At 44.1% G+C, this 24775-nt stretch overlaps 1 protein-coding gene across 14 annotated transcripts in view; it reads right to left on the bottom strand.

The window, feature by feature from the left end:
- LOC144508578 (band 4.1-like protein 1) overlaps positions 1-24775 on the bottom strand; it is a 290684-nt gene that overhangs the window by 115536 nt on the left and 150373 nt on the right. For all 14 annotated transcript variants that reach the window (XM_078236670.1, XM_078236672.1, XM_078236665.1 and 11 more), the window contains exon 3: positions 19472-19675. In XM_078236670.1, coding sequence (XP_078092796.1) covers positions 19472-19675 — 204 coding nt within the window. The remainder of the gene's footprint in view (positions 1-19471; positions 19676-24775) is intronic.

The following is a 24775-nucleotide window of genomic DNA, read 5'->3' as shown; positions in this document are numbered from 1 at the left end:
TAAAAGTCAACCACATTGCTGTGGATCTGGAGTCACGTGTCAGCACACATGGCAGAGTTTCTTCCCTAAAGGGTGTTAGTGAACCAAATAGGTTTATTTTCCACAACAATCAATGGCTTCGTGGTTCATTTCTAATTCCAAGTTTTGTTTTAGTGAATTCGAATTTCACCATCTGCTGTGGCGGGATTCAAACTAGGGTCCCCCACAACTTAACCTGGCTTTCTGGATTACTAGTCTTGTGACAATACCATGACGCCACCACCCCTCTCTTCTATGGAGGGTCCTAGCACTTGAATGATACAACCAATGTTCCCTCTAAATGTACAGTGTGGGCTACAAACTCCTCTCAGTATTGCATTTATGTCCATGGGCAGCTGACATTTTAAAAGTCATTGACTGATGTGTGCTATTTTCCAGACTGCTGTGCAGCCGTACAAGCATGTACCTTAAAGGAAAGCGGTGTTGCTGACTAATCTTAGGAATCAATCTCTATCGATCAGTCTTCGGCTGACCCAGACATAAAAGTGAGCAAAAAAAATCCCAGTTAAGGAGGACGCATAATTCCAAAGTCATCTGTTCCTTGTTACATTCACTGTGACTCATGTCTCAAAATATTCATGCACTGTATTTTAGAACCTAATTGATATCCAGTTGCCATTGAGCTCTAGGCGTTGGGGTAGGCAGGGAAGAGGAGGCAAAAATATCATAAGACCTTCAAAAAGATGTAGAGATGTTAAAATCCAAACGTTTAGCGAATACCCTCAGAGGTATCAGTGGATGAAACTTTGCTGCCGCCATGGTATCCTTTGCAGTGATAATAGACCATTTTACTGGAATAACTGACATCTTCAATGAAAATAACAGCGAAAAATCCCATGAATACATTAAGCATTCATATAAACTAAGTGAAAGTTCCTTTTGACTAGAATGTTAGTGGCTGTCTCGTGCCAGTTGCCTAATCGTGCCAACTGAAGGCCCAATCCCTTTTGGAGTGAGCTGAAGGTGACAATGGATGCTTAATATCAAGCAGCTTCAGCCAGACCAGGAAAAAGCTGGAGGAAAGAGGACACTAAACTTAAAATTTTTTATTAAGGGCAACATGATGGCACAGTGGTTAGCACTGCTGTCTCACAGCTCCAGGGACCATGGTTCGATTCCTGGCTTGGGTCGCTGTCTGTGCGGAGTTTGCACGTTCTCCCTGTGTCTGCGTGGGTTTCCTCCGGATGCTCCGGTTTCCTCCCACAGTCCAAAGATGTGCGGGTTAGGTGCATTGGCTATGCTAAATTGCCCCTTAGTGTCCCGGGAAGCGTAGGTTAGAGAGATTAGCGAGGTAAATATGTGGGGTTACAGAGATAGGGCCTAGGTGGGATTGTTGTGTCATAGAATCACAGAAACTCTACAGTGCAGACTTGATGGGCTGAATGGCCTTCTTCTGCACTGTAGGGTTTCTATGATTCTATGACACAGCGTGGAAACTTCTGGCTCCACATAAATAAATAAGGAATTGTTACGGGCTTTTCACCAGACTGTATTTTTGAAAGAAAACTGCCCAGAACTTGAAATAGACCATATTTGAAGCTTTGTAAAGGGGAAAAATGAATCTGTAGTGAACAGGAAAGGTGCTTAGAAAGCAGCAACTATAGGGTCAGCCATTGCCCAGCGGATACCAACCGCACCTTGCATTAGGAAGTTCAAACCCCACTCCAGAAACAAAAGCCATTCCTCGGGAACGCTCTGGTCAGTGAAGTGCTAAGGGAGTGTTGCATTGTCAGAGGTGTTCTCTTATGGATGAAGTGTTAAAACAAGTCTTCATCTATCCTTTTCTGGTGGATTCAAAAGATCTCGGGGGCACCAGCTTAAGAGTAGGGGAGTTCTCCCCAGTTCCCTGGCCAATATTTATCCCTCAATCAACATCACCAAAAGAGATTCTGGTCATTATCACATTACAGTTTGTGGTGGCGACTACACTTCAAAAAGCATTGGCTGGAAAGTGCTTTGGGACATGCTAAGGCTGAGAGAATGTACTTTGTACATGCAAGTCTTTTTGTAAAATTAAAAATAACTCCTGGCAGAATGGAACTCAAGATTATTTGGGACGGCACGGCGGCCCAGTGGTTAGCCTCACAGTGCCAGGGACCCGGGTTCAATTCCCGGCTTGGGTCACTGCCTGTGTGGAGTCTGCCCCTTCTCCCCTTGTTTGCGTGGCTTTCCTCCAGGTGTTCCGGTTGCCTCCCACAGTCCGAAAGACGTGTTGGTTAGGGGCACAGTAACTTCACTGCAGTGTTAATGTAAGCCTACTCATGACACTAATAAAAATAAACTATCTCAACTTTATTTAGTGAACACTACAAAATTCTTTCCCCTCTGCCTGTGTTAAATTTTCAAACAATTATCAGTTCCAATAAAAAAGAATCAATAATTAGTTTTTTTTAATGACCTGCAGAGAGAGAAGGTGACAGAAATTTCACCTAGACTGAAACTTATAGCATTACTGCAGTGTGATTTCAAAATAAGGCTCGAAGCATTCTCCTTAATGAAGCTGCCCAGTTCAGAAGGGATATACTGGGCCATGACTGCAAGTGCAATCAATCCATTTCCCCTCATTTGGGCTTTCTGATTTTGTTGCTACAAGTCGAAAAAAACTCCTTAAAATAAAAAAAACACAGGAACAAAGCAAGCACCAATCACCGCTGCTGATTCTGCTTAATAACCCAAAAGAATAATTCCACCAAAGGAACTCAAAAGCCCAAAATTCAAGAAGATATTGTTTTGCAATCAAATTCAGCAGAAACTAAATAATTCCCCCCTGTAGATTTTGGAAGGGGGCCATTAACCCTTTTGGTTTCTTGTTTTTTTTGAATGAACCAGTAACCTTCCTCCCCAAGAGCCGTGTACCTACACCACATGGACTGCAGCAGTTCAAGGCGGCAGCTCACCACCAGCTTCTCAAGAGCAATGAGGGATGGACAATAAGTACTGTCCTAGCCACCTCCCATGAATGAATAAAACAAATCTGGCCTGTGAACCATGGCTCTCAATTGACTGAATTTTGCGCTGGGCAGTGATGCTTATCGATGACCTCAAAAGGTCGTTAAGTAACATTAGCGCCACATAAGAATCATAGAATTCTACAGTGCAGAAGGAGGCCATTTGGCCCATCGAGTCTGTACCAACCACAATCCCACCCAGGCTCTATCCCCACAACCCCATGCATTTACCCCAGCTAGTTCCCCCTGACACTAAGGGGCAATTCAGCGTGGCCAATCCATCTAACCCGCACATCTTGGATTGTGGGAGGAAACCGGAGCACCCGGAGGAAACCCACGCAGACACGGGGAGAATGTGCAAACTCCACACAGACAGTGACCCAAGCCGGAAATCAAACCCGGGTCCCTGGTGCTGTGAGGCAGCAGTGCCAACCACGGTGCCACCGTGCCACCCCAAAGATCCTTAGATAGCACCTTCCAAACCAACAACCACTTCCATCTAGGAGGATAAATGCTAGGCATTGACCATCACCAGTAAAAGACACTCTAACCAACGCCCTTTGACATTCAATGGCGTTACCATCACTGACTCTCCCACTGTCAACATCCTTGGGGTTACTATTGACTGGAAACTCAACTGAACTCCCCACATAAACACAGTGGCTCTAAGAATAGGTCAGAGGCTAGGAATACTGTGGCGAGTAACTCACCTCCTGATTCCTCAAAGCCTGTCCACCATCTACAAGGCACAATTAGGACTGTGATGGAATATTCCCCACTTGTCTGGATGAGTGCAGCTCCAACAACACTCAAGAAGCTTGACACCATCCGGAACAAAGCAGCCCGCTTGATCGGCACCACATCCACAAACATCCTCTACCACCGACGCTCAGTAGCAGCAGTGTGTATTATCTCCAAGATGTACTGCAGCAATTTACTAAAGATCCTTAGACAGCACCTCCCAAACCTATGACCACTTCCATCTAGAAGGACAAGGGCAACAGATACAAGGGAAAACCACCACCTGCAAGTTCCCCTCCAAGCCACTCACTATCCTGACTTTGAAATATATCGCCATTCCTTCACTGTCGCTGGGTCAAAATCCTGGATTTCTCTTCCCAATGGCATTGTGGGTCAACCCACAGCATGTGGACTGCAGCGTTTCAAGATGGTAGCTCACCACCGCCTTCTCAAGGGCAACTTGAGGGAGAAGGGGCGGCACGGTGGCACAGTGGTCAGCGCTGCTGCCTCACAGCGCCAGGGACCTGGGTTCAATTCCGGCCTCGGGTCACTGTCTGTCTGGAGTTTGCACGTTCTCCGTCTGCGTGGGTTTCCTTCGGGTGCTCCAGTTTCCTCCCACAGTCCAAAGATGTGCGGGTTAGGTTGATTGGCCATGTTAAATTGTCCCTTAGTGTCAGGGGGATTGCAGGGCAAAAGGAGGGGTTATGGGAATAGGGCCTGGGTGGGAGTGTGGTCGGTGCAGACTCGAAGGGCCAAATGGCCTCCTTCTGCACTGTAGGAATTCTATGACATATTCTAATTCTATGATAACTGGGATGGGCAATAAATGCTGGCCAGCCAGCGACACCCATGTCCCACAAATGAATAAAAAAAAGTGAATGGAAAGTGTCATGGTTTTATCAGAGGCTGCAAAATTCAGTCCTATATCTAGCACGAGGTCAAAAGAGCAACTTTACTCTTCCAGGAAAATAGGGCGGTGAGACAAATATTATTGGCATGTCATCAACTTCATAGGATCCCTACAGTGGCGACACGGTGACACAGTGGTTAGCACTGCTGCCTCACAGCGCAAGAGACCCGGATTCAATTCCCAGCTTAGGACATTGTCTATACGGAGTTTGCATGTTCTCCCTGTGTCAGCGTGGGTTTCCTCCGGGTGCTCCGGTTTCCTCCCACAGTCTAAAAGACGTGTTGGAATGTTGCATTGGCCATGCTAAATTCTCAGTGCAGAAGAGTCCATTCAGCGCATTGAGTCTGCACTGGACAAGATACTCTGGGTAAGATACACTGACATAGAGTATCTTACCCAGGACCTCTCTCCCACCCTATCCTGTAACCCCACAAATTTCTCAAGGCCAATTCACCTAACCCGCACATATTTCGGACTGTGGGAGGAAACCGGAACACCCGGAGGAAACCCATGCAGACGCAGGGAGAAACGTTCAAACTCCACACAGTCTCCCTTGGCCAGAATCGAACCAGGTACCTGGAGCTGCGAGGCAGCAGTGCTAACCCATTGTGCCACCATACCACCCCTGAACTTCATTCTTTTCATTTCTTGACTGGTACTTTTAGTTTGAAGCTGAACACATTGCATATTTCATTCAGCAGGTGATGTACAAATTTTCTTAATTGCGTCTTCCCTGACTCCTCATTTGGAAGTTAACTAAACTCCCCACTACCCAGCCTCTGCTCTGAGCAGTTAAGTCAATGCCCTACATCACTGATCTTTTCATCTAATCATACCAATGTTTCCAATATCACAGTGTGGCAGCTGATCACTGTATGAAATTATATTACCAGTATGGCATATTCAGTGCTTGTCAGTTATATTCGTATCTAATGAGGCCTTTCATAATTCTTGTCTCTGGAATGACTCTGTAGGAGACTGGTGTACAAATGCTTATTGTCGTTATCTGAAATTGCTCTTTGCTTTTTTTTGTGGGGGTGAGGCTTTAAAAATGAATTAGTTAATGGCCCCAATAATGAGCAGTCCTGCCGCGCGGAATTTTATATCGGTGTTTTTGCACATCAGTATCCCACAGGGTAATTTCAGAACCCCTATCTGCTTGAAATAATGCAGATGACCGGGAAATAGATTATGGGCCAAACGTACACATAACATCCTATTTTTAATGCTTAAAATTTCTTGTCATGCTCCCATCAAAGTTACTGATAAAACTGCAGCAGGAATTAATTGAACTTAATGCAATGCAAATTGCCCCAAATCCAGGTCTCCCTCTACTGCAGTGCAGCAGGACACACCTACAGGAAGCCAGATTACAATCCAGCAAAGCAACTGTTTAATAAAAGGTTAATAGCGAATAACTGGCAAAATGTGTACAGCTTCAAGAATATTCCCACACCACTTATGTAACGCAGGCAGTTCCAAATCTAAAGTGCTGCGTTAATGTGGCAGAAAAGGCAGGGCCAATGCTATCACCATTTTATGTACTGCTGCTCATTAAACTGGTGGAAATTTTCAGCCTCCAAGATTCAGCAGATGCAGAGTAAAAACATTTAACTGAATCGCAATCAACTGCTAAGGTAAATTAGGTCTGGGACTGTAACAGCCAGATGGTATTCATCTAATTTCTCCTTAAAGAGACAGTATCACCAATATGTGGTTTACAAATCAAATAGTATTCCTTATCACTGACGTCCTTTTGTTGATATTGTCTAGTTGTGTTGATTTTTAAAATATTTTTGTTTAAATAGCAGCGCTGGTGACATTGGGGAACTGGTTCCTGTCAGTTACTGATACCAGCAACGTGATAGAAATGGGAGGCAAGGGGAACAGCTCAAATTGGTTAAAGAGGTAGGTCTTAAGGAGTGCCTTCAAAGAGAGCAGTGGGAGGGGCTTGGGAGGGAATTCCAAAGTTTAGGGCCTTGACAGCTGAAGGCACAGTGGAGTAAAAGAATTGGGGGGTGCACAGGCGGCCAAAGCTGAAGGTGCGTGTAGCTGGAAGACATTACAGAAATGAGGAGGAGCAAGGCCATGATGGGATTTGAACAAAAGGATGAGAATTTGAGGTGATGGCTCAGTGGTATTATCGCTAGACTGTTAATCCAGAAACTCGGCTAATGTTCTGGGGAACTGGGTTCAAATCCTGCCATGGCAGATGGTGGAATTTGAATTCAGTCAAAAATACCTGGAATTAAGAATCTACTGATGACCATGAAACCATTGTCGATTGTCATAAGAACCCATCTGGTTCCTTTAAGGAAGGAAATCTGCCGACCTTACCTGGTCTGGCCTACATGTGACTCCAGAGCCACAGCAGTGTAGTTGACTCTCAACTGCCCTCGGGATGGGCAATATATGCTGTAAGAAGTTTAACAACACCAGGTTAAAGTCCAACAGGTTTATTTGGTAGCAAAAGCCACACAAGCTTTCGGAGCTGCAAGCCCCTTCTTCAGGTGACCTGAAGAAGGGGCTTGCAGCTCCGAAAGCTTGTGTGGCTTTTGCTACCAAATAAACCTGTTGGACTTTAACCTGGTGTTGTTAAACTTCTTACTGTGTTTACCCCAGTCCAACGCCGGCATCTCCACATCATCAACAATATATGCTGGCCAGCCAATGATGCTCAAGTCCCATGAATGAATTTTTTTTTTAAATTGACGGGTTGCTTAACAATGTAGGCTATCGAACAGAACAATTTGTTTTTGGATGTGGATTGCAGAGGTTTTGATGAGCTCCTGTTTATGCAGCACAGAAGATGGGAGGCTAGCCAAGAGAACATCAAAGTGACTAAGTCTGGAGATCACAACTGCATGGTTGAGGATTTCAGCAGTGGATGGACATGGGTGGAGATGGAGTTTATCTTTGAAAGAAAAATGAGGTTTAAGTAGGTGTCTTTTATAACAGAGAGAATATGGAGTCAAAAGGGGGCAGGGGGCAAGATGACACTTCGAGGTTGCAAATAATGGCCTGGGAGTGGGATGAATCAGTAGCTGGGGAATAGAGGCAGAGACGGAGCTGTGGGCTCTGGCCCCGACACTGGTGGGCATAATCACGGGTGAGACAGAAAAATTTGGAGAGCTGTTAAAAGTGAGCAGCTTTTTAACTCAAAAATCTCACCCAATTTATTTTACAAGGGAAAGACCTACAGATTCCGGCTTCGAAATATCTGATGCAATTCTTCAAAGCCATCTCGGCTTTTTGGCTAAGATCAAGAACTATAATCAAGCCCAAGATGGGGGTGCAATGCCTCATCTTGTCAGCTTGGATATTGTTTGTCTCTCTGGTGGGGACCATGAATTGGATTCAATTTGAACTTTTTTTGGGGATGGAGTAAAAATGTAATCCTCAGCCTTCTGGCTAAGGAAAAAAAGAGGGCAAGTCACCTCAGAGTCGACAGGGAGAGAAAAAAAACATATCCTATCAAGCCTTGCTTTGATTCAAGTTCAAGTCCCTGAGGTAAAAATGCAATATCCTGACCTAGTGCGAACCTCACACTATTCCTGTGAAAACGATCATTATTTCTAACTGCTACACATTACAATCCAGCATTTTAGGAGGTAATGCAAAGACATTGTTACCTGCACAAGCAACATTTTCCCAATTGGACTTTATTTTCTATCCTCGGGTTAATGACGAAGACACACAATGGAAGTCATTAAGCAGATTCTAACTGACATACTCAACCCTCGAACATCCAGTGTTCTATTCATCTGATTTATTTCACTCTATTTCTGTGTATCCGTGGTAGATTTTCCATTTTAAAACATGAGCCTTTGTAAGTCAACTACTTCAGTTGCCCACACACCAGCTAATAAAACAGTCATTTTGTTCTGCGTTTTCTAGTCTGCGGTAAATGGAATGTGTAAATAAATCAACAATCTCAAGAAATAGGTTCCCCATTTTTCCACTAGTTGATGAGATATTGCAAACCTACTTCAGTTCATAATCCCAACAATGTCTCGATATCCGTTTGTTAAGTGGTGTATCTCACTAATTAACCAAGCCGTATTCTAATTCACAAAATGTAATCTCTGCAAAAGTCAGCTTTAAAAATGCTTACATTACCACTCACCTCGCAAGGTATTAGCATAATAATCAAATATCAACCCACCATGACCCTGTTGTTGCAGGTTCTACACTGGAACAATTTGCTCAACTCCTACTACCTTGTTCATTTTCTGAACCTGACAGTTTTTGCCTCCTATTCATTTATTTTCCAGTTAAAAGATGCAATTGGCTGAGTTTCAAAAAGCCATTTATTCTGATGCATTCCATATTCCAATATCCTCAAAATTCTTTTAACATCTTCCTTTACACTTTTGGCAATAACACGCATCCCCAAAACACTGGAGATTGTGATTACCGTGTTTGCTCTGACACAGCAGTGCCCTCTAGTCCTGGCTTCACATGGTTAGTGGGAGGATACTTCATTTGCAGTGGACAGTTAACTGCCACTTTAGACACCATTAAGTAGTCCACCTCCTCATGCACCTGCCAACGGGGCTGTAATGATTGCACGTGGCCCATCCCCCAAAATCTGGCCATGGTTCTCTGAGCTACAGTACTGGTCTGTAGACATTTTAAATGTTATTGCTCTTTGGACCCTTGTGGTCCCGATCTTTCAACCTCTGTGGCCCTAGTCGATCTACACAACCGCTTTTCGAAGAATCTAGCATCTTTTCTACAGTATGAGGTGTCACACGATTAGGGGCGGCACGGTAGCACAGTGGTTAGCATTGCTGCTTCACAGCTCCAGGGACCTGGGTTCGATTCCCGGCTTGGGTCACTGTCGGTGTGGAGTTTGCACATGCTCCTCGTGTCTGCGTGGGTTTCCTCCGGGTGCTCCGGTTTCCTCCCACAGTCCAAAGATGTGCGGGTTAGGTTGATTGGCCAAGCTAAAAATTGCCCTTAGAGTCCTCGGATGCGTAGGTTAGAGGGATTAGTGGGTAAATATGTAGGGATGTAGGGATATGGGGGTAGGGCCTGGGTGGGGATTGTGGTCGGTGCAGACTCGATGGGCCGAATGGCCTCTTTCTGTGCTGTAGGGATTCTAAGATTCTAAGATCCAACAGGTTTTCCAAGTCCAACAGGTTTATTTGAAATGACAAGCTTTTGGAGCGCTGCTCCTTCTTTGATTTGATTTATTATTGTCACATATATTAGTTTACAGTGAAAAGTATTGTTTCATGCACGCTATACAGACAAAGCATACCATTCATAGAGAAGGAAACGAGAGAGTGCAGAATGTAGTGTTGCAGCCATAGCTAGGGTGTAGAGAAAGATCAACTTAATGCGACATCACTTCACCTGACAAAGGAGCAGCGCTCCGAAAGCTCGTGATTTCAAGTAAACCTATTGGACTATAACCTGGTGTCATGTGACCTTTCATCTTGTCCACCCCAGTCCAATCCCGGCATCTCCACACCATGGCCGCCATCAACACCTTTTCTACAGTAAACATAGATTTTTCCACTATTTGGAGGCCTTATCCAGAAATTGCCTGAGCCTCATTATAGTTGTTGATTTTAGTCAGTCAATCATACATAAATTGATCCCTAGCTGAAAGCAATTATGCACTCCTTCAGCACCAACTGCTGCGCTTTACCATTCTGACTTTTAAACATTTGAGTCTTAAATGCGTGATCGACACTTTTGCTGCACACTTTTGTTTTCCTTTCACACACAGCTGTATCTGCAGTGGCTTCATTAAGCAACCATCAGTGTGTTCAGTGTGGGAAAGGCATTGGGCATTCCCCTGACATAGTTAAACTTGGAGGAGAAACAGGGCTTCACGCAGAAGGAGCGACGGCAATGCAAGCGCACCTCAGGTGTTTGGCACTCAATTCGCCCTTATCCCAGGAGCCAAGTCTCCAGACCTACGCCTTCTTCAATGTCAATGCAGGAAGTGTCATGCCATCATCCTCCACAATTCCTGATGGAGAGTGCCATCGCTGTATCATCACCTCAAGACCAACCTGCAAGTAAAACTTACTACAGGGATTGCCCTGCTAATAGCTGTGAAGGTTACCATATAATTAGATGCTTACATGTCAGTTGCTGCTGTTAGCCTTCAGTCTAGTAATTCATCAAGCAAGTGACTGAAGCCTTGGTTACAGGGGAACAGTTCCACCAGTTTCCATGCAACAAACAAGCACAACATGGGAAGCTGTCAAGTGTCAGAATCTTTTTTTCAAACTGAGTGAATTCACACAGGTTTTAAATCCTTCTAACACTCAGTGAGACAAAGAGGGGATTGAAGCGTCAGTGACACAGTTAACCAAGGGAAATAAGTAATTTGTTAACTTGTTTCACATTGATAGTCGGTCATCCACTGGTATTCTGGAGTATGAACCAAGAAGCGATCTGTTCAGAATAAATGGCGGCTGCATGGTGGCACAGTCATTAGTATGGCTACCTCACAGAGCCAGGGACCCGGGTTCAATTCCAGCCTTGGGTGACTGTCTGTGTGGAGTTTGCATGTTCTCCCCATGTCTGCGCAAGTTTCCTCCAGGTGCTCCGGCTTGCTCCCACAGTCCAAAGATGTGGTTCGGTGGATTGGCCATGCTAAATTGCCCCTTAATGTCAGGGGGATTAGCAGGGTAAATAGGTGGGGTTATGGGAATAGGTCCTGGATGGGATTGTTGTCGCTGCAGGCTTGAGGGGCCAAAATGGCCTCCTCTGCACTGTTGGGATTCGATGATTCTATGAATGGAGGAGGGGGTTCTTCCAGGGTCAAACTCATCCAACACAATGCTACGTAAAATAACTATGGTCACCTGTAATGTGCAAATATGATCAGCGAAGACGTAGTTTGAAAACTACCTCCAAGGGGATGCAAAACGTTGGTAAATCTGAAGAAGGATGACATGCCCAGCCAACTTTGGGGACCATTGACTTAGGAAGATGCTAACTGGATTGGATGGTTGGTTGATAGACTGATTCACGAATCATTTAATGGGGAAAAGGTCAAGGAGTCAACCCTGCCCCTACCTGCGAACTTAGGAGATAAAGACCAAACTCACTGAACGTCAGTCAGCTATGTTAAAATAGATCGACAGTGCTTCAGGAACAGTTGCTCTTATGCTTCCTCGGAGAGCATTTAAATTAGGATAAGAAGTTTTTCATGCTAAATCGAGAAAAATCCTCTCTCTTTCCACTGAGGATTGTTCCAGAGCCCCAGCTGTTGTTATGAGCATCGTGTCAGTTCCCTGACACAGAGGGTGGTGATGCTGAGCCCTCCCTCCTACTCAAGACGACATACCCACAAAAGGGCACCCTGAAAGGCACACCGCCTGAGCAAGAACAGGCAGTGGAAAACCGGCAGCACCGACCACTAATTCCACCCACCCTTTTAACTCATTAGTAATGCAGGCAGAGAAGTACTGGCAGCCACGGAGAGGCCATTCTCCGCGTAAGCCTCTTCCTCCTAGTTGGGAATGAAAATAAAACACACTGGCAGTGCAGCTTCAGTGTTTCCCCAGCAGAACCTGTTTCAAACAGAAAGACAGACAATGGGGCCAGATTTTGAACTTAGCACCCAGATCTAAAACTGACATCGCTAATCAACGGGCCATTATAGCAGCTCCTAACTTTCATTTCTATGGAAACCAAAGGGAATGAAAATTAAGCATATGGACAGCCGATCTGGAATATTGCTTCATGCTTGGGTGGCCGGTGGAAAATCTACACCAACACCTTCGATTTAATAGGAACTATTCAGCTGCCTTTTTCTTTGCTCTGGAAGAAATCCATGGTGGATTCAGTTCTGCTGTTAAAAGGATCACGTGGAAACTCCACAGGCAAGATTTTATCCAAATATGCATCAGCTGAAACACGAGTGCCAGTGGAGACTCTCAGCGGAACTTCTTGTTTGTTTAAAAATATACAGAAATATGCTCCACTAGCTGAACAGTTAAACCCGAATTTCAATATCACCAATTTGGTTGGGATACTGAAGAATTGACATGCACAACCAATAGATTCAGGAGCAGAATTAGGCCATTCAGCCCATCAAGTCTGCTTTGCCACTCAATCACAGCGGATGTGTTTCTCAGCCCCATAACCTTTTATCCCCGTACCAATCAAGAACCTATCTATTCCTGTCTTAAATACACTCAAGGAGTGGCATGGTGGCACAGTGGTTAGCACTGCTGCCTCACAGCGCCAGGGACCCGGGTTCCATTCCCGGCTTGGGTCATTGTCTGTGTGGGGTTTGCACTTCGCTCCTTGTCTGCGTGTGTTTTCTCCGGGTGCTCAGGTTTCCTCCCACAGTCCAAAGATGTGCGGGTTAGGTGGCTTGGCCATGCTAAACTACTCCTTAGTGTCAGGGCGACTAGCTAGGCTAAATGCATGGGGTTATGGGGATAGGGCCTGGGTGGGATTGTGGTCGGTGCAGACTCGATGGGCTGAATGGCCTCCTTTTCACTGTAGGATTCTATGACTCAATGACCTGGCCCACACATCATTCTGTGGCAACGAATTCCACAGATTCACCACCCTCTAGCTGAAGAAGTTCCTCCTCATCGGGGTTCTAAAGGGTTGTCCCATCACTCTGAGTCTGTGCCCTCGGATCCTAGTCTCTCTTACTGACGGAAACATCTTCTCCATGTCCACACTATCCAGACCCTTCAGTATTCTGAACCACATATTGGACCAGTATTTCAAGTACTCTGCGCCTTCTCTCCCTGCCCCTTGCTACACAAAAATCCATCTTGGAACAACTGAGTCTTAGTTACAGTTTTTTTATTTCTGTGGTGATGCAATTTACCTGTCTAAACAAGGGTCTATTGGAGCTGAGTACAGTGGCAGCAGAGTATGTTGACATTCATGAACTGCTGGGAAAATTAATGCAAGCATTTAATATTCAAAAGTAATGTTAATTTGTCAGTCCCAACTCCCTCTACAGCAGGCAAGGTGCTGCAGTTAGCGAGAGACAGCAGATGAGATTGCATATACATTCCGTACTACCAAACTGTTTCAGCACCATTTACAGAAGGTGCTGGAAAATCTCAGCAGGTCTGACAGCATCCGTGAACAGAGAATAGAGCCAACCAGGGTCATCCTGACTCAAAAACATTGGCTCTATTCTCTCTCCACAGACGCTGTCAGACCTGCTGGAATTTTCCAGCATTTTCTGTTTTTGTTTCAGATTCCAGCATCCGCAGTATTTTGCCTTTATACTAGCCTCATTAACACAAAGAACATTTTACCTCTGGGAGCAAGTTCAAGTGAATGAGCAGAGTAGTTGATATCCAATCAATAATAACTTGCTTTACAACGGTCTTCATTCCGTGTGCATAGCTTTGTAGGACAGGCAGAGAAGCGGCGGGGGCAAAGTAAGGGAATAATTGAAGAGGACAGTCTTGAGGATGTTTGGTTCAGGCAGAAAAGGAAGAGGCTAGGAGGAGATGCCAAGGGAGAAAATGTGCGGAGGGCAGAAGTGCCTCCTGATTACAACCACAAAAGGCATGCCCACAGGAAGTATGATGTGGAGGTGCCGACGTTGGACTGGGGTAAACACAGTAAGAAGTTTAACAACACCAGGTTAAAGTCCAACAGGTTTATTTGGTAGCAAAAGCCACACAAGCTTTTGGAGCTCCAAGCCCCTTCTTCAGGTGAGTGGGGGCCCCACTCACCTGAAGAAGGGGCTTGCAGCTCCGAAAGCTTGTGTGGCTTTTGCTACCAAATAAACCTGTTGGACTTTAACCTGGTGTTGTTAAACTTCTTACTGTGTTTACCACAGGAAGTATGCCAATGCTGTGCCATTATTGGATTCACATCAGCAAAACTCTCTGCAGTAAACAGCAGTAGACTCGAGAGTCACATTAGGTCTGTGCTTATTTGTAGTTGACTCAAAATCTAATCAGTGCTGGCAGAATTTATTTTTTTTGCTTCAGGGTGAAGTGAGAGTTAGCTATTTGATTTGATGTGAATGCTTTTATGTTACAATATTGCAAATGGCGTAGAAATTCACTATCAGGAGATAATTCATTCACTTAGTGCTCAACTATATTTCCACAGAATCTTATCCTTTCTTATTTTGCATCAATTTTCCATCTAAAGCCTATCCTTGTCATCGGATCTCCAACAGCAGAGCTCGGGGAAGAACAGAAAATACAATTCCTCTACCATCCTGGTGTCAGAAGCACTTGTCAGATTAACTGGAATCTTTTCACCTAGAACCTACTTTAGTTTCTTCAGAAAGTGCATTAAAATCCAATCCGCTTTATTCCCAATGGAAAACAGCATTATTTCTGCGAATGTTGCGAACAGCCAGTCTTTCTCTTAAAACAAAATTGGAGGTCAATTCTCCATTTTTCTTTCACTTTAGAAACACTCATCGAATCATAGAATCATACAGCACAGAAGAGGCTCATCGAGTCTGCACCAACACATTAGAAATACCTGAACTCCCACCTAATCCCATCTGCCAGCACTTGGCCCATAGCCCTGAATGTTAAGACGAGCCAAGTGCTCATCCAGATACTTTTTAAAGGATGTGTGGCAACCCGCCTCTACCAGCCTCCCAGGCAGTACATTCCAGACCGTCACCACCCTCTGGGTAAAAAAGCTTTTCCTCACATCCCCCTAAGCCTCCTGCCCCTGACCTTGAACCTATGACCCCTCGTGACTGACCCTTCAACTAAGGGGAACAGCTGCTCCTTATCCACTCTGTCCATGTTCCTCATAATCTTGTACATCTTGATTAAGTCGCCCTTCCTTGCAGTTCCAGTTCCCTTATTATGTATGGTTTGTTTTTTTCCAATGCTTGTAAAGTTAGAAACATTCATGATGGAAAATGGGACATGTTCAATTCTTAACAGCCAGTTTTAGCCTCAAGCGCTTATGTGTAGCACAGCTCCGTCTACTCCACAGTAACAGCGCGCAACAACCTCAAGCTCAGAAGAGCACTTTCTAATTTACTCAAATGCCATGTTTTCCAACTGCACAGCAATTTATTTTTAAAGATTTCTGACATTGTCAATTAGTGCCAAACTGGAGAAGTTGATGCAGTAAGCCCATGAAGACTGACCCGACACACACTTTGCGTTGGATTCTCACAGTCAGTAGACTGAAGAAACTTCCATTCCATCTGCGTGAGACCAGGTTTGACGCAGGTTTCACAGAGGAAAGGTTGCAGGTCCAACCCACTGCGTCACCAGGTCACATACCAGCAGCTTTGACTGGCAAGGGCAAGGGCCACACTCTTCAAATCATTTTCTGCCTGGGTCTTTCTATATTACACATTGTAAATGGAAATCAATACTTCCCTGCACACAACTACACTAGTAAAGGGAAAGTGATTCCTTCAGACATCGAACTAGTGCGAGAAAATGGTTCCGAAAATATCCACACAGATGTACTAAAAGGTTAATGATAATGCAATAAAAGTCAATTTGATTCCACTTTTGAAACTTTAAGAATCAAATCAATTCAAAACTGATTGTACCACAGCTGCATCAAGAATTAACTGCTCTCAAGTACAAATGCTACAAAATAAAACAGTTGACATGATCTACAGTTTTCAGATGCACTCCAGATATATTGGTTGAAGCTCTGTCAATTTGACCTTGTAAATCCGTCAGGGTTAGCAGAAAGTGTTCCGACCTCAGAAAATATATTTAAAATTGATAAAGCAGTACGACAAGGAAAGTGATGGGATCCTGACAAAAGGTCAAATCCAATGTGCTCCTCATTTCTCTTGCAGCAAGAGACTTTAGTTCTCCTCTGCAAGAACTATTTCTAGTGTTATAAGACATTCCGGGCCATGAGAGATAGACAGGTGCAATTGCTCCCCGATCTCTCCCAATGAGGAACTTTCTGAGAATGAGCCGCAATGAATTTCTCTTTCACTATCGACCCATTATGTGGTAGAGACAGCAATCTTATAACAAGAATGAATCATAGGATCCCTATAGTGCAGAAGGAGGCCATTCAGCCTGCGCTAATAACAATCCCCCCCCAGGCTCTAAAGTTAAGTAAAGTTTATTTATTAGTCACAAGTAGGCTTACATTCACACTGCAATGAAGTTACTGTGAAAATCCCCTAGTCACCCCACTGGCACCTGTTCGGGTACACTGAGGGAGAATTTAGCATGGCCAATCAACCTAACCTGTACATCTTTGGACTGTGGGAGGAAACCGGAGCACCCAGAGGAAATCCACGCTGACACAGGGAGAACGTGCATACTCCACACAGACAGTGACCCAAGCCGGGAATCGAACCTGGGTCACAGGCGCTGTGAGGGAGCAGTGCTAACCACTGTGCCGCCCTGTATCCCTGTATTTACCCTGACACTAAGAGGCAATTCAGCATGGGTAATCAACCTAACCCGCACTTCTTTGGATTGTGGGAGGAAACTCCAGACTCCACACAGACAGTGATCCGAGGCTGGAATTGAATCCTCGGTGCTGTGAGGCAGCAGTGCTAACCACTGCGCCACCCTAAATACCATGCTGACTCAAATACCATTTCACTGGAGCATTTAATATATTGCACAGTCACCCTGTCAGAGTCCATTCAACGCCCGGTGAAAAAGACAAACAGCTTCAAATCTGATAGACTGATTGTGAAGTCATGCTTTAGAGTTGGTCAGTAAGTTGGAACAGCACTTAGCTATTTAAAGGAGACAGACATTTAATTTCTGGAAATGACTCAAAAATTACATTACATACTGTTGGTAGTTTCAAAATCAATAGTTTTAGTGTGACGATCATTTTGTAGCCTGAATCAATATGTTACTTGGCATAGTGAACCAAAATAGTCAGAAGCCATTTTGAACTCATTTAGATGATATTTTAAAAACCAAACCATTTACTGCTTATTGGAAACTAGCCAGATTAGTCAAATAAAGAGCCTTAATTATGAGACAATTAAAGTAATTAATCAATAGACATATTAGTAAGTCTGGTGATATAACCTGTAACACAAAGCTTGTAATGCTTTATGTTTTATAATTACACATAATTAACATTGGATTTGAGATACACTGACCATAAATCATAAGAATTGCAAAATGGTGTCTTCCGAGCCAATCTCGAAAATCAGGCATGGGTCTCTGGAAACCTTTATGGCCTTACAAGCTACATTAGGTTGGGTAACGAATAAGGCCTTGTCTAAACTGTCTGATCTTTCAGTAAGCCTTTGTATTAAAGCATCAGGAGATGCTAAAAGGTGTCAGGAGCCAATTATAATCGACAGTTAAATTAACCAATTATTGTTCGACACTTGGACTAACTCAATATAAGAGATATCGCTAAAGAGAAGCCACTGTCTTAAGGTTGAGACAATGGGTGTAATTATCTAAAACCGATGGGGTTAGCTCTGAAACTAAACAGAAAATTCCAGAGAAACTCAGCAGATCTGACAGCATCTGTGGAGAGAGAGAATAGAGCTAATTGGGTAACCCCCATTTTTGCTGTCCTGGAGCTCAGAAGTTACAGGCCACTATGGCATTTCCCTTCTTTATCCTCTCGTCTATTGTACCAGAGTGGTTGGAGTATGAAAAGAAAATCCTAACTGAATTAACTGCCTTTGTTGTGGCACGGTTTCAGCTGACAAGATCTGTTACAAGTACAGGAAAGCAATACCCAAGTCAAATCTCATGCCACAGGCCACACATCAAAAGCACTGGATCTAATTTAGTTCCATTGCATGTTGAAGGGTCACTGGCTTTACTGAAAAAGTACTTCTCAATCTTGTTTTGTTTGGGAGGAGGCCAAAGGAACCATTGTTCACTCTTGTTAAGTTTGCAGCCTAACTGACGTAATATTGCATTTGCATTAATCAATTCTGCTCTGGAACTCAGAAAACACTTTTACGATCATGTCTTTTTCAGGAGTTTGCGTCTCTAAAAGATTCTAAAATGAACAGAAGTTATCACCATCATATCGTGAGGTATACACAGACAGGTTGAGTTCCTGTCAGTGATTCAGTTTTACAAGAAGCATAGCTATTTCACTGGTGCACAGTATCCATCATTCTTATTCAGGCCAACAGTGATTGCAGCTCATGCCAGGTACTGGTCGTGTCGAATGCTGAAATTGGCCCATTGAGAATTCTCCACACTGCACATCCCAATCCATTGAAAAAGTCCTGTAGGTGACGACAACTTCAGGATATTAGGATGGGAACAGCGGAGCGAAGGCATGTTCCTTGCGGCTTAACTGCAGTGCTGAAGATCATTGTCTATCTGTGCTCAGTCCGTCCCACTACTGAGCACTTTTCTCCCTTCGGCACAATCACTTCAAATCAGTCCCCTTTCAGACAACCGTTCCCCCCACAGTCCCAGCTCCTCTTCCACCCACTCCATATTCCCAGGACCTACACAAGGGCTAGTGCAAGCAGCTGGAAATTGAAAAACACATAATGAGAAAACTTCCCAGCATATGTCCTATGTCAATAAAGGTCCAGGTTCAATTTCAATTTCAATAGGCCTGGAGCCTTCCTCGAGCACTGCCAAGATAATCCACTGCATCCTATTTGTGCAGGCAAGTCATTAAGAACCAATTTTTGGCCAACATTTTATTTTAAATTAAACACAAAGCCAAAGAATCAAAAGACACAAAAACTAAACAAGCAACAAAAATGACAATTTGTAATGCACTGTGTTCTTGTTGTGATCTGTTGTATTTTTGATCATTGAGATTGGAATTTATGCTGTGTGATCTTATCATGCAAATACTTAGCACACTTGTACCACATTCCTTTGTTTAACATTTCAATTAAATGTTAGCCCATTCGAAATTAATATTCTTTAAATTGTACATCGCTCCTTACCTCCACTTCACACTCAAATTCTGTGCCATCCAGAAGGGTCACCTTGCATGGCATGGTCTTTGGTTTTTTGGATCCTTTTAAGGGAGATTTAGGAGTTTTGCCAGGCGTTGTCCTTTCTGAAGTTTTGTCATCATCAGTTTCCCCAACGTCTAGTTCTTCAACTACTTTTGGAATGTTTTCTATTTTTTTATCTTTCTCAGCATTCTGTAGAGGGAAAAATACAAGACGGTCAAACTTTAAATACATGAAGGGTTTTATTCTCCTAACTTGCACATGTGGTAGTGTGCCCCTTTAAGGGGGCGGGTGCTCAGAGTCATGTGACCAATTTGGCCAATTGGGTGGAGCACGTGAATTCTGGGCCTGAGCGTGGGTTTTTCCCCTCTGTTGGGAGTCTGGAGTCGTGGGGTACAGTAGCTTTACATCCCCCCTGTGTAAATAATTATTTTCTTCTATAAACCGTTTGTTCATTAACTTACTTGGTGGTCGCCCATCTGTGAAGATACTACAGTGTATATGCAAGAAACTACAAACTGTGAATGTGTCCCAGTCCATCACGCAAACCAGCCTCCCATCTATTGTCTCAGTCTATACTTCCTGCTGCCTCGGAAAAACAGCCAGCATAATCAAGGACCCTACGCATCCCGGACATACTCCCTTCAACCGTTTTCTGTTGAGAAAAAGATACAAAAGTCTGAGATCACGTACCAACTGACTCAAGAGCAACTTCTTCCCGGCTGCCATCAGACTTTTGAATGGACCTATCTTTTACTAAGTTGATCATTCTCTACACCCTAGCTATGACTGTGACACTGCACTCTGCACCCTCTCCTTTCCTTCTCCCCTATGTACTCTATGAACAGTATGTTTTGACTGTATAGTGCGCAAGAAACAATACTTTTCACTGTGTCCCATTACATATGACAATAATAAATTAAATCAAATCAGCTCTGTTTTTTGACTCAGAAAAGTGGCCAAAACATTTTTCAAATAGGTTTTTATGATTTTTGTCTTTATTTGCACCTGGTCAAAGACATAATGTAAATTTATTGAGCAACATTTTTAGAATTCTGTTGTTGGTTTAAAATAAAACTATGGGTCAAAGTAATTACTAATTCACCAAAGGCAATCGGGGACGAGCAATAAATGCTGACCTATCCAGCAATGCCCTTGAACAAATATTATTTAAAAAATAAGCACATTGCTACAAATTTAGAATATTAAAAAGATGCTGCCTGGAAACCTTTGGCAAAATGATTATTCTTCTCAGGAATTCCAGAAAAAAAAACACCAGCAAATATTCTTCAGATTATTTTGTTGGCCAGAGTCCCACCCAGCAGCTAAATCCCTAACAGCAGCTCAATACCATCCCTCTTTCAGCTGCTATTCCTCCCATTTCCAAACACTTTCTCTCCTCTCTCTATTTAGAATTCCGTCTGTGCTTTGGGTTGAAGAGAGGGTGTTAAATATTTTAGGATGCGTTTAATTAATAAAAGCAGACCGCAAATAGTTGTGGAAATAGCGTTTGCATAAATCAGTTGTTTCCAAATGCCACTGATCTGTAATGACTATTTTTCAGTGTTACAAAGTGGGTCAAATGCATTTTTTAATAAAATTCCAGCACTGCAAGGGAATCGTTATCCTGATTGAAGCGCCTTCTGAGCCATCGCTGGTTCCCAGAACTTGCATGAATTATGATTGCCAGATAGGGCTGCACATCCTGTCTGCTGGTGCTTTCAATGCATTTGACTCTGGGAGTAAATCAATAAAGTTGAAAGTAAGTCCATATTTGTCATAATTGCTGTGTTAAAGGGGACACAATAATATTTTGTTTCACCTGCATCAAGTAATCGCCTTTCCTAATAATTAACTAAAATCTTACATGAGTAATCTTCATAAAATTCCTCATGTTATCTGTTTGGTGCAACATATCTGCTGTTATACATCTTTCTTGCCTATATAACATATAGAACATAGAACAGTACAGCACAGAACAGCCCTTCAGCCCACGATGTTGTGCTTAACCTTTTCTGAAACCAAGATCAAGCTATCCCACTCCCTATCATTCTAGTGTGCTCCATGTGTCTATCCAATAACCGCTTGAAAGTCCCTAAAGTGTCCCACTCCACTATCACAGCAGGCAGTCCATTCCACACCCCAACCACTCTCTGAGTAAAGAACCTACCTCGTACATCCCTCCTATATCTTCCACCACGAACCTTATAGTTATGCCCCCTAGTAACAGCTACATCCACCCGAGGAAATAGTCTCTGAACGTCCACTCTATCTATGCCTCTCATCATCTTATAAACCTCTATTAAGTCGCCTCTCAACCTCCTCTGCTCTAAAGAGAAAAGCCCTAGCTCCCTCAACCTTTCCTCATAAGACCTACCCTCCAAACCATGCAGCATCCTGGTAAGTCTCCTTTGCACTCTTTCCAGTGCTTCCACATCCTTCTTATAGTGAGGTGACCAGAACTGCACACAATATTCCAAATGTGGTCTCACCAGCGTCCTGTACAGTTGCAGCATAACCCCACGGCTCTTAAACTCAAACCCCCTGTTAATAAATGCTAACACACTATAGGCCTTCTTCACGGCTCTATCCATGAGGCGGGATTTTCCGGCCGTGTTCACCCCAATGCCGGAATATTCCTCCCAAGGTCAATGTACCTTTGCATGGTCTGTGTTCCATCTGCTGTGACTCCTGTAGCGGGCCAGATGGGGAAATTCCACTCATGTAATGTCTATATGACTAACATGTACTGTGTGATCTACCCTACATACACTCCAATATATCCTTCTTGAAGCCTGATTCCCAGAATGGAATGGAATACCCGAGATAAGATCTAATCGGTACACACTAACAAAACTTTCATCTCTGTATACTCTAGCACACAACATTCCATTAGCCTTGTTCATATTTTTCTACCTTATAGTCAAGAAGGCATACGGCATGCTTGCCTTTATCGGCTGGGGCATTGAGTTTAAAAATTGGCAAGTCATGCTGCAACTTTATAGAACCTTAGTTAGGCCGCACTTGGAATATAGTGTTCAATTCTGGTCGCCACGCTACCAGGAGGATGTGGAGGCTTTGGAGAGGGTACAGAAAAGATTTACCAGGATGTTGCCTGGCATGGAGGGCATTAGCTATGAGGAGAGGTTGGAGAAACTTGGTTTGTTCTCACTGGAATGACGGAGGTTGAGGGGTGACCTGATAGAAGTCTACAAGATTATGAGGGGCATGGACAGAGTGGATAGTCAGAAGCTTTTTCCCAGGGTGGAAGAGTCAATTTGGGGGCATAAGTTTAAAGTGAGAGGGGCAAGGTTTAAAGGAGATGTATGAACATAAGGAAGAACATAAGAAATAGGAGCAGGAGTAGGCCATCTGGCCCCTCGAGCCTGCCCCGCCATTCAATAAGATCATGGCTGATCTGCAGTGGATCAGTTCCACTTACCCGCCTGATCCCTATAACCCTAATTCCCTTACCGATCAGGAATCCATCTATCCGTGATTTAAACATATTCAACAAGGTAGCCTCCACCACTTCAGTGGGCAGAGAATTCCAGAGATTCACCACCCTCTGAGAGACGTTGTTCCTCCTCAACTCTGTCCTAAACTAACCCCCCTTTATTTTGAGGCTGTGCCCTCTAGTTCTAGTTTCCTTTCTAAGTGGAAAGAATCTCTCCATCTCTACCCTATCCAGCCCCTTCATTATCTTATAGGTCTCTATAAGATCCCCCCTCAGCCTTCTAAATTCCAACGAATACAAACCCAATCTGCTCAGTCTCTCCTCATAATCAACACCCCTCATCTCTGGTATCAACCTGATGAACCTTCTCTGCACTCTGAAGCAAGTGTTTTTTACACAGAGAGTGGTGGGTGCCTGGAATTGGCTGCTGGAGGAGGTAGTGGAAGCAGATATGATACTGACTTTTAAGGGGCATCTTGACAAATACATGAATAGGATGAGAATAGAGGAATATGGTCCCCGGAAGGGTAGGGGGCTTTAATTCAGTTGGGCAGCATGGTCGGTGCAGGCTTGGAGGGCTGAAGGGCCTGTTCCTGTGCTGTAATTTTCTTTGTTCTTCTTTATAGAATCCCTACAGTACAGAAGCAGATCATTCAGCACATCTAGTCTGTACTGACTGCAATCCCACCCAGGCCCTATTCCGGTAACCCCACACATTTACCCTGCTAATCCCCCTGACACTAAGGGTCAATTTAGCATGGCCAATCAACCTAACCCGCACATCTTTGGACTGTGGGAGGAAACTGGAGCACCCGGAGGAAACCCACGCAGACACGGGGAGAACATGCAAACTCCCCACAGTGACCCGAGGCCGGAATTGAACCTGGATCCCTGGTGCTGTGAGGCAGCACTGCTAACCACTGTGCACCCCTCGTCACTAGTTTGTGGTGATTTATGTCCTTGAACCCTCAACCACTTTGCTCATCTACATTTCCTGGCCTCTCACTATTTATCTTTCTTTCCATCTAAGCTTGCGTTTTTCTGTCCAAAGTGGGCTACCATATGCACTTTCCTGCAATGAACTCCATCTGTCACAGCTTTGCCCACTCATTTAACCTATCAATGTTCCTTTGCAATTATTGCTCCCTATCTACACTATTTACTGTGCTACCTAACTTACTGTTGTCAGCAAACTTAGATGCACAGTTCTCTATTCCTGCATCCATGTTTTCTATAAATACGATGAAAAGCTCAAGACCTCAGTCCAAATCCTTGTGGAATAACACACATCACCTCGTATCAATTAGGGTACATATCAGTCATCACTAACCAATATATTCTGCCTTATAACAAAGGCCCCATCCCTATGTCTTCCCTTCAACTAAGGATTCACCCGCATCCTATTTGATACACACTTGCTCCCATTCCTTTCCCTCACTTCCCAGAACCACATTCGGCTTTTTTCCACCTTCTGCTCCACGAGCCTCCGCAGTCAACAGGTCATCCTCTGTCATTTTTCCCACGTCCAGCAGGATAACAATCAGATATCATTCCTCTCCTCTTCTCTCGATATTCTGAAGGGGTGGTTTTCTTCACAATACCCCGGTCCACTCCTCAATCACCCCCAATTACAACCGCACCTTCCCACGGGCAGCACGGTGGCACAGTGGTGAGCACTGCTGGCTCACAGTGCCAGGGACCTGGGTTCAATTCCAGTCTTGGGTGACTCTCTGTTGGAGTTTGCATGTTCTCCCCGTGTCTGTGTGGGTTTCCTGTGAGTGCTCCGGTTTCCTCCCACAGTCCAAAGATGTGCAGGTTAGGTGGATTGGCCATGC

The sequence above is a fragment of the Mustelus asterias genome, chromosome 20, assembly GCF_964213995.1.
Source record: "Mustelus asterias chromosome 20, sMusAst1.hap1.1, whole genome shotgun sequence".
Lineage (NCBI taxonomy): Eukaryota > Metazoa > Chordata > Chondrichthyes > Carcharhiniformes > Triakidae > Mustelus > Mustelus asterias.
Note: the sequence above shows the minus strand (reverse complement) of the source record. Positions and strands in the feature narration are given on the sequence as shown.